The 19,625-nt window shown below is 47.6% G+C and overlaps 1 protein-coding gene across 20 annotated transcripts in view; it reads left to right on the forward strand.

The window, feature by feature from the left end:
• LOC122939068 overlaps positions 1–19,625 on the forward strand; it is a 129,352-nt gene that overhangs the window by 75,506 nt on the left and 34,221 nt on the right. For all 20 annotated transcript variants that reach the window (XM_044295014.1, XM_044295015.1, XM_044295016.1 and 17 more), the window contains 2 exons: positions 2,881–2,919; positions 12,291–12,371. In XM_044295014.1, coding sequence (XP_044150949.1) covers positions 2,881–2,919; positions 12,291–12,371 — 120 coding nt within the window. The remainder of the gene's footprint in view (positions 1–2,880; positions 2,920–12,290; positions 12,372–19,625) is intronic.

A 19,625-nucleotide genomic window follows, 5' to 3' on the forward strand; every position in this document is an offset into this window, starting at 1 on the left:
GGAAGCGCAGAACGGAAACCTTCTGAAGCTCTGTGCTTCCGTGGGGTTTCGTCCCGTACTTCCGTTCCGCAAAAAGATAGAACATGTCCTGTCTTTTTGCAGAACGGCCGGATTGTGGACCCATTCAACGGCCGGATCGCACACCCCCATGTGAAAGAGGCCTTATGGCAGGCATGCTCAACCTGTGGCCCTCCAGCTGTTGTAAAACTACAACTTCCACAATGCCCTGCTGTAGCTGTAGGCTGTTATGGCATGCTGGGAGTTGTTATTTTGAAACAGCTGGAGGGCCGCAGGTTGAGCATGCCTGCCTTATGGGGATGCCAGAGATAGCCGAGTGCTTGTACTTGGCTATCTCTGGCAGTGACTGCCTCTCCATTCAAATGGGGGAACAGGAGGCCCAGTCTATCACAAGAACAGGGGCCCCAACCATTGAACCCCTGCCATTCAGGCAGTTATTCCCTATCCTAAGTGCAGGCCTCTTAGTAAGTTTGGCAGCAATGAGCTTGCCTACAGCTACGCTGTAATTTATGCCAGTCTCCATAGTAAATTTGCGGAAGACCACAACCCCTCCTGCCAAGCTCAATCCACTTTTTTTAAACGGTGGCATGAGCAGCTTAAAGAGGACCTGTCGCCACTGTGGACATGTTAGCTTTAGTAATTAATTATATTCCAGATGAAATGATAATTCTTGAGCGTCTTGGTGTGCCATTCCTTTATTACTGTTTTATTATTCAAATGTTTATTCATTTCAAATAGCATTACAAAACCTGAAAAGATAGGCTGCATTTGCAATAAAAGAAAATATTAACCATAAAGGTTCAACACTGATAATATGGTATGGAAAATAGAAATAAAAGGGGGGAGGGGTGTAGCAAGTTTGGTATAAAAAAGTATCAAGAAAGGGTAGTGAAAGTTGTGAGAAAAGTTAGAAACATATAAAGAAAAAAAGGAAAATGCGAACGAAAAAGGAGGAGAATGGAAAAGAAAGGTTGTGTGTGTGGGGAAAAAAGTTGAGTTGCTATAAGTCTTAGCAAATTGAAAATCTGGCATAAAAGGAGATGTAAAGCTGAAAGTTTCCCAGTAAAATCGGGTTTTTAGTGTAATGATTCCTTTCATGCGTTGTGTTATAGCAATCTCCTCCTACCATTCAGCAAGCATTGAAGGATCAGTGGACTGCCACTGGTGCAGGATAGGAAGTGTCATGTCAATGATTTTTTTTATAACATGAGCAAAATAAATCAGACATAATCAGAAGCACTGATTTCTCGTTATTTGGGATAGGAGTGCCTGTTACTATGTGGATTATTTTCACAAACCACCCAAAAAAGGGCAACCTTACTGTGCATGAGTCTTAGTACCTTCTAGGGTGCCACAGCCTGTAACAGTCAGATACCATTGATGTAAGAGAGATGGGACTGGATAGCATCTGGACATTACTTTATAACATGTTTCTTGGGCTTTCATAGCTATTGATGCTTTGTGTGAGATAGGAGACATTGCCCAATAGTCAGTGTTCCTAAGTTCAGATTCCCATGCCTAGGGGAAAAGGAGAGGATCCAAAGTTCAAGATGCTACAAGCTTTTATATTATGGAAATGGCTTGGGGAGTTGTGGCAGACTGGAAGCAAATTTTTTTTTTAAGAGAGTCTGTTCTCGAGTTAGAGGTTTTCCATAAACTACTTTTCACTCTAAAGTTAACTTTCATCAAGTACTCCAGCTCCCATTCCTCCTTTTCTGTCAAATGTACTTAATTTGCAATTGCCTGCTCGTCAGTAGAGGAGACCGCTGCATTAACCTGCAGCGATCTCCTCTACAGTAATGGGGAGGAGTGATTGCTAATGCCATCACTCGTCCCCATACAGACTCATTGTTTGCCGGCAGCAGAGTGATGTTTACCCCCAGTAGGGAATTGGCAGTTAAGGATAGTTCTTGCTTTGTGAATGCTTCCTCCAAAGTTGCTGAAACATTAGCAGGAAGAATGAAGTAGCATCAGCCACTGTACCAAAGGCTGTCTATGTTTTATATATGTGATTGAGCGAACAGTCCCCCACTCTTATTTACATATTCATAACATTTACTGTGACACACTTATATTAGTAGTATGCTTTTATACAGGCAAATTGTAGAACCTGAAGGGTAGCTAAGGAGAGTGCACACTTGTAGCTGTCTCTAGCAAGCTGACTTGCTGAAGAGTTTCATAAAGGTAGCAGACCCATGTTTCATGAAGGTAACTCATAGTACAGATTTAAGAGCTTCCCAAGGGAGGTAGAGTTAGAAGAGAGGTTGGAGATAAAATAAGAAATGCTTCGAGAGATGTCAGAGGTACAAATATTGTCAAGAAGGGATTCGTTCAGTCTTCAAGTCCATTCCCTTTTAGAAAGGAAACGGAGCTGAAGAGTACAGAAGACAGGGATATGGTAAGACCAAAGGTATTCCTAATGTTTAAAGGCCCATTTACACCACCCGAACATAGGGTAGATTATAATCTGCCTGTGTAAAGGTGCCGCCGACTACCAAATGAACAAGTGTTTCACTCGTTCATTGCGGAATAGGATCATTCATGTGGTCACCTAAATCATCGCTTGTCGGCAGCAGGACATGCTGTCTAAACAGCACTCTGCTGCCGGCTAACAAAGATTCTGTAGGGGGACGAGTGGAGGAGATCGATGTATACAAGCAGCTGAATGGCATGAAGGAATGATTCCTTCCCGACAATAGTGTGCTTAATTGAGCAGTGTAAAGGGGCCTCAAGTTAAACTAGTAGCATTCATTAGAATATAGTGTTGTACGTTAAAGGAAAGTACCTTTACTCTGAACTGTTAATGTCAATATATGTGTTGGTGAATAATTTAATTTCTTTTTTGTTTTTTTTATTTTCAAGAAAAACCAAAATGGAAACCGATAGTGGAATCTCAGCCAGGTATGAAAATCTGTAAATTGTTTTTCCTTTAAAAGCTCTGTAGTGATATGTCCATACACGCGACTGCAGCTCTGTTCCAGGAGAATTGCAGCCCCTTCAGGGCTTATACATATGACCGTATGTATTTTGCAGTACGCAAAATACGGATATTGTCCGTTTGCATGCAGCATTTTCTTTAAAGAACTGGCTATAAAAACAATTATTTTAATGGCTGGTTCCGCATTATTGTAGGTAAGAGTTTTCAAGTGGCAAAATTGGTATTAAAGAGTTTATATTATTACAAATACTTATTTCCCTATCCACAAGATAGGAGGTGTCTATTTCACAGTAACTTAAAATTTACTTAAAGAGGACCTTTCATCAGAATTAAACTTCTAAAGTAACTATACAGGCGTGTAGAGCGGCGCCCAGGGACCCCCCTGCACTTACTGGTATACCTGGGCGCCGCTCCGTTCTCCGGTAATTGCCTCCGGTATCTTTACAGTTAGGCTCCACCCAGGGGAACCTGCCGGTGCCTCCTTCTCCCATGCTGCAGCGCTGGCCAATCACAGCGCTCAGCTCTCTCTCAGGCTATGAGCTGAGCGCTGTGATTGGCCAGTGCTGCAGCATTGGAGAATGAGCCGACGGCAGGTTCCCCTGGGTGGAGCCTAACTGTAAAGATATCAGAGGCAATTACCGGAGAACGGAGCGGCGCCCAGGTATACCAGTAAGTGCAGGGGGGTCCCTGGGCGCCGCTCTACACGCCTGTATAGTTAATTTAGAAGTTTAATTCTGATGAAAGGTCCTCTTTAAAGAGAACCTGTCACCAAAAAATGCAATGCAATCTGACAGCAACATGTTATAGAGCAGGAGAAGCCAAGCAGACTGATATATAGTTTTGTAGGAAAAGATTCAGTAAATCTTGTAACTTATCTATTTATATCTGCAGCTCTGTGAATACCCATCGGTACAGGAGGGGTTATCAGTGATTGACAGTATTGTGTGTGTATAAGAGATAGCTGTCAGTCACTGATAATCCCTCCTCCCTGTGCCGATAGCTCTTCACAGGGTTGCTGATGTAAATGTAAAAATTACACGTTTTACTGAATCTTTTCCAATAAAAATATATTTCAAGCTGCTCAGTTTACCCTGTTCTATAACATGGAGCTGTCAGATTGCAATACATTTTTTGGTGACAGGTCCTCTATAATTTGCAGTTTTCTCTTATCCGCCCAGGCTTGAATCCTACTTCCTGGTTTATCATGTGTCTGACGTCCCATCATGCCTTAAGGCGGTGACATGTATCCTGACCTCAGCAGGATATGTGAGACTAACCAGTTAATTTTTTACCTTCACCTATTCAAAATGCTCTGTGTAACTTTATAACAGATGCAGCGTGAGCTAATGTCTATGATTTGTTAGAGAGAAAAAAAATCATCATTACTGTATTTCCTGCACCATAAGATGCACCTAGGATTTAGAGAAGAAAAATAAGAAAAAAAATGTGTTCGCCAGACCGCCAGTCTTCATTAGATCCCAATCCAGACTCCCAACAAACATCAAATCAAACATAAAATAAAAGAACTTGCCTCTGCTGTTCAGGATGGAGACACCACTCGCAGTGCCAGCACAGCCTTCCTGATCTCACTGCTCCCTGGTTTTCTGCCGGTGCCGTGCTACACTGTGACCTGATGCCGCACAGCATAAGGTCATACTGCGCAATTATGCTGTGCGACAGCACAGTGCGTGGTGCCGACGGAAGACTAGTGGTGAGTACAGCCAGCACCAGGAGCACTGTATTCACAGCTCCCAGTCTTACTGCGTTCTAGTGAGCGCTTCCATAAGGTAAATGCTCATTAGTATTCACTTCATAAGACACTGCCATTTTCTCCCCACTTTTTTATCTTATGGTGCAGGACTTAAAGTATTTTTATATGTTTGTCTATTTATCGATCTATCCATCTATAATTAGTTATTGAAGAGAAGGACAAGAAGCGCTGTGAGGCTTCACTACAAATGATGTAACCAACAGCAACTGAATTGCCACAGGGCACAATTTTAGTCAAATGACATTAGAATAAGACCGTTTTTATAACTGGTGGTATTTTGGGGAAGTGATGTAACAGTGTTATCTGTTGGGTAGGATACATTTATATTAGTGGCAGAACCCCTTTGTCATTTTTTTTTTTTTTAAACCGAGAATTTATTTTTGCAATTGTGTGTGTTCAAACTGATGATGGGGCAACTTGTTTTACAAAGCAAATGGTAACTGGGATCTGAAATACCAGGGTCCATTTGTGGACAGAGAGATGATAGAAGGCCAGGAAGGTATGGCGATGGAATGCACTTTTTAGCTCTTGCAGGAACATGAGTAGTATATGTAGAGTAATAGTCTGACACCCATGGTGAACATTAAGAGCAAAGGAGAATCCTCATTGATATGGGATAGTTGTACTCACGGAATAGGACCAGGAGTGGTTTCAAGACAGTTCGTTGTACCAAGGTATGGTTTGACAGGTCTTTAAGGATAATGAGTTGGATGTTGATGGATTGTTGTTGTCTTGCTTTCTGCATGATTAGTTCCTTGACAGTGTAGAAATGGAAGAATCAGATGACATCTATAGAATGAGAGCTATCATATATAAGTATTTGGAGAGAGTGATTGTGTACTGTCTACTGTAGAGAAGTAATGTTGGAGGCGTCTGTAGCTTGAGATTTGGATAAAGAGTCTACTCCAGGCATGTCCAAACTGCGGCCCTCCAGCTGTTGCAAAACTACAACTCCCAGCATGCCTGGATAGATTACAGCTATTAGGGCATGTTGGGAGTTGTAGTTTTGCAACAGCTGGAGGGCCACAGTTTGGACATGCCTGGTCTACTCTGTTGGAGAGAGAGCAGAAGTTGGCCTGTAGGTGTGTACATTCCTGGATAAATCCTCATGTGTTGGGAGGGGTTGCAGCATGGCTCAAAAGTCTGCCGTGTAGACGGTCTGGAGTAATGCCTTGGGAAGCCATAGGTTTCAGGCAATATGGTGGGCCCATTGTCAGGTTTAGAAGGGAAGAAGAATTTTTAATTAGACCTGTCCGACACTGTCATGGTTGCACAGGTGGGGAGGGTCCTACAGCAGATTTGCCCAAAGATGTATAGGGTGAGCCTGGTTAGAGGTTTCCCCAGGAGGAGCCTGTGGACCAATAAGGATATGCTTCAGGCAAAGGCTGTATATTATATGTGCAACTAGATGGAAGTGCTGATGGCGGGGGGCAGAAGACAGGTGAGCTGTTATAGTTTGGCCAGTAACAATGGAAGTTAATGAAGGGAAAGTTGAATTCCCATGTAATTTAGAAGAGGTGGGCAGGTCAAGGTCTTCCATTAATAGTGTGTATGTGCATAAGATTCAGAGAGGGATTAAACAGTGACTGTTCCCATAGACTGACTTTCTGGTGATTGCTGCCTCCACTGTGCTCTGTCTGTTAGGTCATTAGAAAGTGATATGGCTTGGCTGCCTTTTGGTTACACTAGAACTTTAGTATAATTTCTCTCTGGAACTTCTGGGGGGTTTGTATGGTCTTCCCTCAAGACGTTATATCCTAACGAAGTGTGCACTGGAGTTGGGTAGACAGGTAACCTGGGTTTCAGGTGGATTGTTAAGGTAGGGAAGGTTCAGGTTTACCATAGTATAAAGGACACTGGTGGAAGCTGCATCATGGAGGTTTCACTTTCCAGGTTCAGTGTTGTAGCAGATCTCCATTTGATGAATTTTGATTGGGTATTTTGTAGAGAGTGCATTAGGATCATGGTAGTAGATTCTCTGGATGCGGAATCAGAAGTGTGGAAGGAGCCTGATCAAGCTTAGTCACAATACACTGCAGTACACTTGTATATATGAGGTGTTTCTTTAAACTGCAGAATCGGTGTAATAGATATTGAGGTTAGTTTGGCTGTTAAACCTTGCTGTGTTACAGGAATTTTTTTTTATAAAATTGAAAATCTGCCCCAAAAGTGAAATTTAGAAATTTCATCTCCATTTTCCCTAATTCTAAAGTTAGTAAAATCGGGCTTGAATAACTTGAGGGGTGTAGTTGCTAAAATGGGGTCATTTATGTGTGGTTCCTATTATGTAAGCCTCACAAATTGATTTAATTACTGAACTGGTCCTTAAAGAAAAAAATTAAAAAATAATTTGTAAAGGATCTCCTGGCACCACGACCGGGTACCTCCATTAATGGATGCTCCCAGTGCCTCTCGAGGACTCCAAGCACTCCGCTCAACACCGATGCCACCACAGGAACAACTTTTACAAGAGCTAGGAGTAATAGCCAGGGGAGTATACACGTATAGCAATCCCCACACACATGAGACGAGGCTCTATGTTGAATGTAAAACAGCAACTCTTTAATGGGTTATTTTTAAGCCTTTTATGCAGGTCTCCTAGCAAGGGACACTCCCCCTGGGGCCCTTGTAGAAGACTGTGACAGTTTTATATTTTAGCCAGTCACATGCATTTACAGTATTTAAACCTTCCCAGCAATTGTACACAAAACACCCTTCCCTCTGTCTGTAACGCAATTAACAAAATGCAATGAGCATTGTCTTTGACGCAATTAACTAACACACTGGCATTGTCTGAGATGCAATCAACAAAATACAATTATTAATAACACAAAGGCTACAACCCGCATAGAATCCTCCCCTCTGCCTGTGATCTAATCATGATACACCATGGTTAACATATTCATCACAGGCAGGAGAATACACAATGTCCTCTGTCCTGGAGACACCCGAGTTGTAATTCAATTATCTCTCAGGACAGAGGGCAATTGCCAATACACACAGAGAGACAATGGAACAGACCTCACTACTCAACATATACAATGTCCCACCCTTTACAATACACATAGACATTTAACATCCCAACATAGCACGAATTAGTTGTAAAAGTCTCTTGGGCCTGGCTGTACTCATGGCTTTTCTGTCCAAAACCGTTCCACAGATTTAAGCTGTGTGGCCGGTCTGTCTTCTCCTTCAAAGTTAGTATGGGCCATAATCCTGGGGCAAGAGGCTGGCAACCAGGCACCTCCAAAACCCAGTGGCGAGGTTGGTTTCGCCACACATCTCCCCCTCCCAGGGAAGACTAACCAGATACCTGACCTCACGCCGGTCGGTACCTGAGTTAGTCTGGCAGTCCAGCCACAACCAAATACTGGACCTGTTGAATTTGGTAGTCTGTCTCTGTCCAGTGAGTCCACCAAGGTTATGTTGGTAACTGGTGCTCCCGGTCTCTGTGTTGCTCCCTGGCTTGGAGTGGAGGTTGCTTTGTGGGCAGGGATCAGCAGTACTCTGCCCTGGTGCCAGCACTACCACGGAAGAAGCCTGGTTGTTGGAGGGGAGACCGACTGTCTCCCCTTTGGATACTCAGCTTTGCTGCTGGAGGGGGAGACTGACTGTCTCCCCTTTGGCTAAACAGCCCTGTTGCTGGGGGACAGGACCGACTGTCCCTACCCCCTGTGCTGTAAGTGCAGAGACCACGGTCCTATCTGCACAGTTGTGGGGCTTACTGTCTCCCCCTGGTAAGTTAAGCTGCTGCTGGGGAATGGAGACTGGGCTCCCAATTCCCAACAAATCCTTCTGTTGCTGTGTGATGGAGACTGGGCTCCCAATTCCCAACATCTCAATCTGCTGCTGGGGGACAGGACCGACTGTCTCTGCCCCCTGTAACTCAGCCTGCCGCTGGGGAATGGAGACTGGGCTCCCAATTCCCTGCAATTCACACTGCCAAAAGGGAGAGGGGGTAACAAGCTCCTCTCCCATACATACTTCCAGCCTCTGGGGAGGGAGACCGACTGTTTCCGCTCCCAATACAGTGTCCTGTTGCTGGGGAGAGGAGACTGGGCTCTCTATTCCCTGTAGGACACTCTGCCGCTGGGGGACAGGACTGACTGTCTCTGCCCCCTGTAACTCAGCCTGCCGCTGGGGAATGGAGACTGGGCTCCCAATTCCCTGCAGGAGCAGTGGAGAGACCTCGGTCCCATCTCCACCGGCCACCTGGGGTTCTTCCCAGTAAACATCCACAATATCCTCCCAGCTGAAGGGCTCTGGACCTCGGCCTGACACTCTGCTCTCCTGCTGAGCCTTCTCACTGGAGTGGAACAGCTGCTGGTAGCTCTGTTCCAGCTCCATCTCCCGGGTCACCTGATGGACCAGGTCCTGCTCAATCTCATTAGTGTCGTCCCAGTCATACCTGCTCTCCCTCCATTCCAAGAGATCACAGAAACGGGCTTGTGTAGGGCTCCCAAACTCCAGCTCTGAAAAAGTCTCCCATAACAAGCCAGGACCATCAAACTCCTCTCCCTCTGGCTTATCATGCTCAGCTGTCCTGGGTAGGTACTGTGCCCCATACCACCAGAGTGCCTGGTAGGCATCTTCCAGCCAACGCTCCTGCCATGCTAGGAGTTCCAATTCCTTTGGAGATTGTTACCCCCTCTCCCTATTGGCAGTGTGAATTGCAGGGAATTGGGAGCCCAGTCTCCATTCCCCAGCGGCAGGCTGAGTTACAGGGGGCAGAGACAGTCGGTCCTGTCCCCCAGCAGCAGATTGAGATGTTGGGAATTGGGAGCCCAGTCTCCATCCCACAGCAACAGAAGGATTTGTTGGGAATTGGGAGCCCAGTCTCCATTCCCCAGTGGCAGCTTAACTTACCAGGGGGAGACAGTAAGCCCCACAACTGTGCAGATGGGACCGTGGTCTCTGCACTTACAGCACAGGGGGTAGGGACAGTCGGTCCTGTCCCCCAGCAACAGGGCTGTTTAGCCAAAGGGGAGACAGTCAGTCTCCCCCTCCAACAACCAGGCTCCAACCAGACTTCTTCCGTGGTAACGCTGGCACCAGGGCAGAGTACCGCTGATCCCTGCCCACAAAGCAACCTCCACTCCAAGCCAGGGAGCAACACAGAGACCGGGAGCACCAGTTACCAACATAACCTTGGTGGACTCACTGGACAGAGACGGGCTACCAAATTCAACAGGTCCAGTATTTGGTTGTGGCTGGACTGCCAGACTAACTCGGGTACCGACCAGCGTGAGGTCAGGTATCTGGTTAGTCTTCCCTGGGAGGGGGAGATGTGTGGCGAAACCAACCTCGCCACTGGGTTTTGGAGGGGCCTGGTTGCCAGCCTCTTGCCCCAGGATTATGGCCCATACTAACTTTGAACGAGAAGACAGACCGGCCGCACAGCTTAAATCTGTGGAACTGTTTTGGACAGAAAAGCCATGAGTACAGCCAGGCCCAAGAGCCTTTTACAACTAATTCGTACTATGTTGGGATGTCAAATGTCTGTGTATTGTAAAGGGTAGGACATTGTATATGTTGAGTAGTGAGGTCTGTTCCATTGTCTCTCTGTGTGTATTGGCGATTGCCCTCTGTCCTGAGAGATAATTGAATTACAACTCTGTTGTCTCCAGTACAGAGGACATTGTGTATTCTCCTGCCTGTGATGATTATGTTAACCATGGTGTATCATGATTATATCACAGGCAGAGGGGAGGATTCTACGTGGGTTGTAGCCTTTGTGTTATTAATTGTATTTTGTTGATTGTGTCTCAGACAATGTCAGTGTGTTAGTTAATTGCGTCAAAGACAATGCTCATTGTATTTTGTTGATTGCGTTACAGACAGAGGGAAGGGGGTTTTGTGTACAATTGCTGGGAAGGTTTCAATACTGTAAATGCATGTGATTGGCTAAAATATAAACTGTCACAGTCTTCTACAAGGGCCCCAGGGGGAGTGTCCCTTGCTAGGAGACCTGCATAAAAGGCTGAAAAATAACCCATTAAAGAGTTGCTGTTTTACATTCAACATAGAGCCTCGTCTCAAGTGTGGGGATTGCTATACGTGTATACTCCCCTAGCTATTACTCCTAGCTCTTGTAAGAGTTCTTCCTGTTCGTGGTTCCTGTGGTGGTATCTGTGTCGAGAGGAGTGCTTGGAGTCCTCGGGAGGCACTGGGAGCATCCATTAACAGGGGTTCCCGGTCGGGGTGCCAGGAGATCCTTTACAAATGGGTTTTGGACATTTTCTTAATTTTAAGAATTGCTTCTAAAATTCTATGCATTCTATTTTTTTATTTTTTTTATTTATATTAATGAAGGTGGGGTTTATATCGACTCAAATTTAACACCATCATGAAGTACAATGTGTCAAATTTAACACCATCATGAAGTACAATGTGTCACAAGAAACCAGTCTCAGAATGCCTTGGATAAGTAAAAGTGTTCCAAAGTTATTACCACATAAAGTGACGCATGTCAGATTTCCAAAATTCAGCCTGGTCCTTATGGTGAAAAATGGCTCTGTACTGAAGGGGTTGAAAGACCCAAAACGTTGCCTAATTTTTATGCAAATGTGCTAAGTTATGACAAATTTCCTCAATTTACTTTGTGACTGCCTTTTCAAATTTGTGTTACCACATACTTGATACTTTAATACTGGAAATGTTGTGCACAGTGAATTTTTTAAAAATTGTATAGGCCAGTAGTTCTCTACCTTTTCATGCCAAGTTTAGTAGCTATAAAGCCCACCATAATGTCCCCAGTAGTATTAGGGCTTCCTCAATGTGCCGCAGTAACCATTTATTCCCCTTTATAGTGCTTCCAGTAGTAATGACGCCCTCATAGTATGCCCCCGAAGTTATCATGCCTGCCTATAGTTCCCCGGGTAGTACTATTGCCCCCTAGTAGTAATAAAGTCCCCATAATATGTCCCAGTAGTAATAAGTGCCACCAGTAGTAATAAAGACCACATAGTGCCCCCCAGTAATATTGTCTAGTGGAAACAGTAGTAATAAAGACCCCATTGTCTGCCCCAGTATTAAGTGCCCCGAGTAATATTAATGCTCTACTAGTGTACCCGAAGTAAAAAAGGCCTCCATAGTGCCCTCTTAGTAGTAATGAAGCCCCATAGTGTTCCACAATATCACAAAAGCCCCCATAGTGCCCTAGTAGTACTAATGCTCCCCATAGTGCCCCCCACAAATGGTAAAGCCCACCATAGTGCCCCCAGTAGTAATAAAGATCCCATAGTGTGCCCCAGTGGTAAAAAATGCTCGATCCCATAGTGCCCAAGTGGTACTAATGTAATCCTATAGTGCGCACAATAGTGGCCCAACAACCCCCTTTAGTGACCCAACAGTATGCTTCTCAGATGGAAAATAACAAAATAATATATTTACCTCACTCCCGTTCCATGTCGTTACCTGCAATGTGGTGCAAGACACAGTTTTCCTCCGGCGTATCGCAGGTGGAGAAACACTGGTATAGACAATGTGTTATGCCAGGCAACATATCTCTGCTGACCATTTATATCCTCTATCTGTTTACAGTTTATTTTTATTTTTTTGCAGGGACTGTGCCCGGGAACAGCGGAAGAAATATTGCGAAGTTAAAAGATTATATAGCAAGAACAGACAGGGAGCCTCTCATTGGTACGTCTTCAGAAAACTGAGTTTAAAGAGGACCTTTCATGGGTTTGTAGTAAGTGAGATAAAAGGAGATTTTTGTGAAACTCGCCTGTAAAATCTTTTTCTCGTCTTTTCCATTGGGGGACACAGACCATGGGTATAGCTTAGAGGTATTACTAGGAGGGACACTATGCAAAACGAAACTCCTCCTCCTCGGGCTATACCCCCAGACACCTCCAGGAGGACTTCAGTCGTTGCAAAAGCAGTAGGACAAGGAGAACTGAAAAAACCACAGTGGAAACCATCACACCAACACACCCTGAGCATAAACGAAAAAAGTGGGCGGGAGCTGTGTCCCCCAATGGAAAAAGACGAGAAAAAGATTTTACAGGTGAGTTTCACAAAAATCTCCTTTTCTCGTACATTCCATTGGGGGACACAGACCATGGGACGTCCAAAAGCAGTCCACGGGGTGGGAAAAACCAACACCGCCAGGAGAAAAAACGTCCAGCCGTTAAACGGGCACCACGGCCTGCAATACCCTGCGCCCGAGGACAGCATCAGCCGAGGCCAGCGAGTGCAACTGATAAAACTTTGTGAACGTATGCAAGGACGACCAAGTGGCAGCCTTACACAACTGGGAGGCGGAGGCGCGATTGCGACTGGCCCAGGAAGCTCCCACTGCCCTTGTGGAGTGAGCGGTAATCCGCGACAGGGGAACCTGACCACGAGCGCGATAGGCCGCAGCAATAGCAGAACGGATCCACCGCGCCACAGTAACCTTGGAAGCCGCCAGACCCTTACGAGACCCCTCGGGAACCACAAAGAGGGAGTCCGAACAACGAAAGGAGGCGGTGGCCCCCAGATACACTTTCAGGGAGTGGAGCGCACGTTCCTTGGGGTTCGCCGGAGAAGGACAAAAAGAGGGCAGGACAAGATCCTCGTTAAGGTAGAACGGAGAAACCACCTTGGGCAAAAAAGAAGGAACCGGCCGTAGCACCACCTTATCCTGGTGGAAGACCAGAAAAGGCTCCTGACAGGAAAGCGCGGCCAGCTCCGAAACCCTCCTGATGGAGGTAATGGCCACCAGAAAAACCACCTTCCAGGTGAGGAAGACTAGGGAGACCTCCCTCAGAGGCTCAAAAGGCGCCTCCTCAAGGGCGCGCAGGACCAGGTTAAGATCCCAGGGGGGGTAAGGGAGGAACATACGGAGGAACCGAATGCGCCACCCCCTGCAGGACGGTTCTCACAGGCCCCAAAAAGGCAATAGACCGTTGAAAAAAGACCGCCAAGGCCGAAACCTGACCCTTCAAAGAACTGAGCGACAGCCCCACCTCAAGGCCGGACTGTAGAAAGGCCAGCACCACCGGAACAGAGAAACGAAGCGGCGGAAAACCCGACTTCTCACAAAAGGTTAGATAGGCCCTCCAGGTGCGATAATAGATCCGCGAAGAAGCCGGCTTTCGAGCTCTGATCATGGTTCTCACCACCGCATCAGAGAAGCCTCTCTTCCTCAGGATGTAGGTCTCAATAGCCACGCCGTTAAACGCAACTGACGTGAATTCTGGTGGAAGAGCGGTCCCTGAGATAGAAGATCCTCTCTGTCGGGAAGAGGCCACGGAACGTCCGCTAGCAATCGGACGACGTTGGAGAACCAGGCGCGGCGAGGCCAATCCGGAGCAATAAGAATGGCCGGTATCCCCTCCGCCTCGATCTTACGCAGCACCTTCGGCAACAGAGGAAGTGGAGGGAAGACATAGAGGAGGTCGAATCGCTGCCAAGGAGACACCAGCGCGTCCACTCCGCACGCCCTTGGGTCTCGAGCGCGGGCCAGGAACACCGGCACCTTGTTGTTTAGCCGGGACGCCATTAAATCCACGTCCGGACGGCCCCATCGGCGGCAGATGTCCTCGAACACCTCCGGATGTAGGGACCCCTCTCCCGGATCCACCTTGGTGCGGCTCAGAAAATCCGCTGTCCAGTTGTCGACGCCCAGAATGTACACCGCCGACAACACTGGCACATGAGACTCCGCCATTAGGAGGATCCTCGCCACCTCCTGCATCACTGCCCGACTGCGCGTTCCGCCCTGATGATTGACGTAGGCTACAGCCGTGGCATTGTCCGACTGAACACGCACCAGCCGAGCTGCAAGGAGGGAAGTCCAGTGGGAGAGGGAGTTGAAGATCGCCCTTAGTTCCAAAACGTTTATCGGAAGACGGGATTCCTCCAGGAGAACGGAAGGAAGGACCTCCCTGATGAGAGATTCGGGGAGGCCTGCCACCAAGGGAGAGACAACCGAAATTGCCGGGACAGGCGGACGGGAGCGTCCAGACCTCGAGAGGTCTTGTCCCAGAGGGCAAGAATCCACCGTTGTAACGGACGAGTGTGGAACTGGGCATACGGAATCGCCTCGAAGGCGACCATAAGGCCCAGAACCCGCATGCACTCCCGAATGGTGGGACAAGGAGCTTGTAGAAGGAGCGACACCGCCCTCCGAATCTGAGAGGACTTGGAATCCGGAAGAAACACCCGAGAACTCGAGGTGTCCAAAACCATCCCCAGGAAGGAGAGTCTCTGGGAAGGGTGCAGAGAGGATTTGGGTAGATTGATCAGCCACCCGAACCGTTCTAGAGATTGAACGGTGATTTGGACGCTGTCCTCGGCCTGTGGAAGAGACAGGGCTTTTATCAAGATGTCGTCCAGGTAGGGCAACAACGAGATGCCCCTGGTGCGAAGAAGCGCCATGAGAGGCGCCAAAACCTTGGTAAAAACGCGAGGGGCGGTCGCCAACCCAAAAGGCAGGGCGACGAACTGATAATGACGGCCCCAGATGGCAAAACGCAGAAAGCGATGGTGAGACTTCGCAATCGGGACGTGTAAGTAGGCGTCTTGAATGTCCACAAACGCGAGAAATTCCCCTGGAAGCAGAGAAGCAATAACGGAGCGAAGGGACTCCATGCGAAACTTCCGCACCCTTAGAAACTTGTTCAGAAGCTTCAGATCCAGTATCGGGCGCACCGACCCCTCCTTCTTCGGAACGACTAACAGGTTTGAGTAAAAACCTGTTCCCTGTTCCTCCGGGGGAACGGGAAAAATGACACCCCGGTCCAGAAGAGAGGAGACCGCCAAAAGGAGGTCCGAGGCCCTGGCTGGATCCCCCGGAACGCGAGACGGGGAAAAAGCGTTTCGGCGGGCTGGACGCGAACTCCAATTTGTAACCGGACGTCACAATCTCCAGAGCCCAGGCATCCTGAACGTGAGCCCTCCAGACCTGTTGAAAGGAGAGCAAACGGCCCCCCACCACGAGGGGTGGGGGCACCCCTTCATGCGGAGGGCTGCTTGGGAGCAGGGGGACGGGTTGACTGAGCCCGTGGTCGCCAAGAGGGCTGGGGTTTGAAGAAAGGCTTCTTGCGGGATTCCTGGGATCCCCCAGCCGACGAGGACGAAGACGTCCTGGCCATGGAGAAGCGACAAAAGGACTGGCCTCGGAACCCTGAAGCCCGAGATCGAAAGGGCCGTTTGTATCTGGGTTGAGGCAGATGAGTACTCTTGCCCCCCGGCAGAAATGAATTAGTCCATCTGGGCTCCAAAGAGTCTAGATCCTTGAAAGGGAAGGTTAGCGAGGGAACGCTTGGAAGAAGCATCAGCATCCCACACCTTCAACCAAACCTCTCTACGCTGAATGACCGAGAGGGCCGAAATACGGGCAAATAGGGAACCGATATCCATCGAAGCCTCACAGAGATATTTAGAAGCCTGAGACATTTGGAGAATAAATTCCAAAGTGTCTGCAGGGGTGCCCTGTTCCATCAGATCCTGGTGGTAAGGGCTCTGGCAACCCAAGCCGACGCAAAAGCCGGTCGCAGGGAAGCGCCCGCCAGAGAGAAGATGGACTTGGAAAGTGAATCCAGGCGTCTGTCCACCGCATCTTGCAGGGAGGAACCGTCCAGGACAGGAAGGGCCGTGTTCTTGGCCAACCTGGCCACCGGAGGATCTACCTTAGGGGAAGAAGTCCACTTTTCCACCGAGTCAGAGGGGAAAGGGTAAAGCGTATCCATACGCTTGGTGGCCGAAAATTTCTGATTGGGTCGGTCCCAAGCCTTTGATATGACCGCTGTGAATTCCTCATGAACGGGGAACACCGCGGATTCGGGCCTTTTGGGCGGAAAGAGGGAGAACTCCCGACTAGTGGAGGGAGTGGAATCTCCTTGGATATTAAAAGTGTCACGGACAGCCTCCACCAATTCGGATACCATGGTGGAAAGCTTAGGCAGGGGTTCCCGCTCTGTGGCCTCGTCCGATCCGGATAATTCCCCTTCGGATTTGCGCTCCCCACGAGAGGGAGAGTCAACCGGGCATGCCTCAAGGCGTGGGGGAGAAGCGGAGTCATCTGATGAGGAATGCTGCCGCTCACGCTGCCTCTTAGACGTCAGACGCCCCCTGTGAGAATCACTGAGAGGAGATGGAGCGGTGGACGCCACTGGAGTAGTAGCTGCCATACGCTCCATGAAGGACATGGCTGCCTTGGCAACTAGGGCCAGATCCGCTGCCGCACTAGACATGGCGGAAGCCCAGGCGGGTACCACCGGTTCCGCAGGGGCAGAGGGAGGACTGGGCTGAGCAAGAGAAGGAGGCTGATCCTGTCCAGGAGCAGGGCACGAGTCACAGGTGCCAGAGACAGAAAAAGGCAGAAGGCACACCTTGCATGACCCCAAAAGAGCCTGAGAGGAGGCCTTGGCAGATTTAAGTGCCCCAGGCTTTGGCATGATGGAACCCCACAGTAAAAGATCTCCTACCAGTTGCTGCAAAGATCAGGAGCAGAGCAAGCTGTTCTCCTACCACCCAGGCAACGCTAGCAGAAGTCTCCGGTGTAGAGAGATGAGGAGCTGCACGGCCGTGAGCAAACAGAGTCTCCGGTGTAAGGAGAGTCAGAGTGGCATGCCGAGGCTCCGCCCCCCCGAACGCGTCATCATGGCGCGAAATAAGCGCACACGCGCGATTAGAACAAACACCCCGATTCCCCTCACGCGGCGCAGCAGGGGTTAACGAGGCCTTGGAGGAGCGGCCTGCCGGCGGGCGCTGTGAGAGCGCAGCAGCCAAGGCCTGACGAGAGAAGCGCTAAAGCCCACAGTTTAAGGGGGAGGAGATGCCAGTACTCCAGTGCCAAAATGAAGAAAGTGCCCCCATCAGGATCCTTCTTCAAGCTCACCCAGGTAGCCACAGACAAACAGACACAGAGGGAGGGGGAGGGACTGGGCAATACTTATCTGCTCAGCATGCTCCCTCGATGTCCAGACCAGCAGGGATGCACCTCTTCAGACTTCTGACTCCAATCCAGGAGAACAGTGCTCTGGAGGAGGGTAGGCAGCAGGTGTCCCAGCAGCTGGTGGGATGCCAGAGCTGACATGTTGATCCTGGATCCACTTTTCTTCTGTGGGGGGATGGGAGGTAGCCAGGACACGTCGAAAGACGGTGGCAGACACTCCACGGGGGCCAGGAAAGCGCAATGCTGACCTGCATCCCCATCTGAAAACAGAAAAAAATAACAAACAGGAGAAGAATAAGCGTCACCTCCTTGGACGGACACTAAGCAAAGACTGAAGTCCTCCTGGAGGTGTCTGGGGGTATAGCCCGAGGAGGAGGAGTTTCGTTTTGCATAGTGTCCCTCCTAGTAATACCTCTAAGCTATACCCATGGTCTGTGTCCCCCAATGAAATGTACGAGAAATATCTGTACCTGTGGGGTACCCCTCCCCCCACTGATGCTACCACCCTGCCTGTTTGTTTTTAAAAATAGCGCTCCTGCGGCCTGTTATAGCCCCCCGTAAAACTCACGCTCAGTATGCCAATACTGAGCAATGGGGAGGAGACAGTCTTTCTCTGTGGGCGTCTCCTTCTCCCTGGCTGTAGCGCTGTCCAATTGCAGCGCAGAGCGTCACAGCCAGGGAGAGAAAACCCGCAGGTACAGATATTTATCTTACTTACTACAAACCCATGAAAGGTCCTCCTTTAAAACTAGACCACAAAAGATCTGCATATTGAAAATATACTGCAAATAAAAAAAAATTCAGCTCTACTAATGGCGGGGGGATTTTGTCTAAAAAGGAAGTGGATGGGAATAAAGGGAATGGGTTATTTTAAATAGCAATTTGCTGTATTTTTCAGACTGACCAAGGGCTTATACAACAAAAACACTGTAAAAATATCTTATACTAGTTATGCTTAAATAGCAGGTAACCCTTATTCTGTGGGTTATTACGATTATACCAATACCATTTAGTTATAGGGTTTTATGTTCTATTGCTTTTGAAAAAAAAAAAAGTGTGTGTATGTATATGTGTGTGTGTGTGTGTGTGTATGTATATATATATATATATGCGCACCACCAACCAAACTCACTTTATGGAAGTGCCACGGTATTCGTATTTTTATAATACAATATTATAATACTTTTTCCTTTTTTTTTTTTTTTTTTTTTGCAGCTTTGTGAGGTCTTATTTTTTGTGTGGGATTACTTGACTTTTTCATTGGTTCCACAATTGGGTGCAGAACATTTTTTGATTGTAGCGCGCTGAACAAAAATACGTCTTTTATGTTATTGGGACATATTTATTAAAATATCAAGAAAATATATTTAAACATTCTGATATTGCACCATATTGTATTGAATATAAGGAGATATATATATATATATATATATATATATATATATTTAGAATAGCTGCAGGGCCATGTTTTTCGGGACTAGATCACTAATATGTTGTATTATGCACATTTTTTGTATCTCATTATTGGTTTTAAGACTTTATCTAGGGTGGATACCATCCTTATTAGAGGGGTTATCCCACGAGTAATGTAAATATAGTACATGACTGTCTCTAACAAACTTAAGCCTGTATTAGACTGGCCAATTGTCTGCCAGTTCAACATTAACGAGCGTTCGCAGGAACACTCGTTAGTGATTATCTGGCAGTGTAATACTGCCTGCGTTGAAAGAGCATTTGCTTGTACATCGGGCAAACCAGATTTTAAAGCATGTTTAAAATGCATTATTTGCGAGTGGCAGATTGTGGTGTCTAATCACAATCTGCTGCCTGTAAACAACTAGTCAATATGGGGGCGAGTGATGGCATATAGATAGCTCCTCCCCATGCTGTGGAGGAGATTGTTGCATGTAATAGCAACAGTCTCTGCTGGCGAGCAGTTGATTGCTGGGAAGGAACTATTCCCTCCCAACATTCCTCTGCCAGATCTTTTAATCTAATACAGTCCTTAG

This window comes from Bufo gargarizans, chromosome 5 (genome assembly GCF_014858855.1).
Source record: "Bufo gargarizans isolate SCDJY-AF-19 chromosome 5, ASM1485885v1, whole genome shotgun sequence".
Taxonomy (NCBI): Eukaryota; Metazoa; Chordata; class Amphibia; order Anura; family Bufonidae; genus Bufo; species Bufo gargarizans.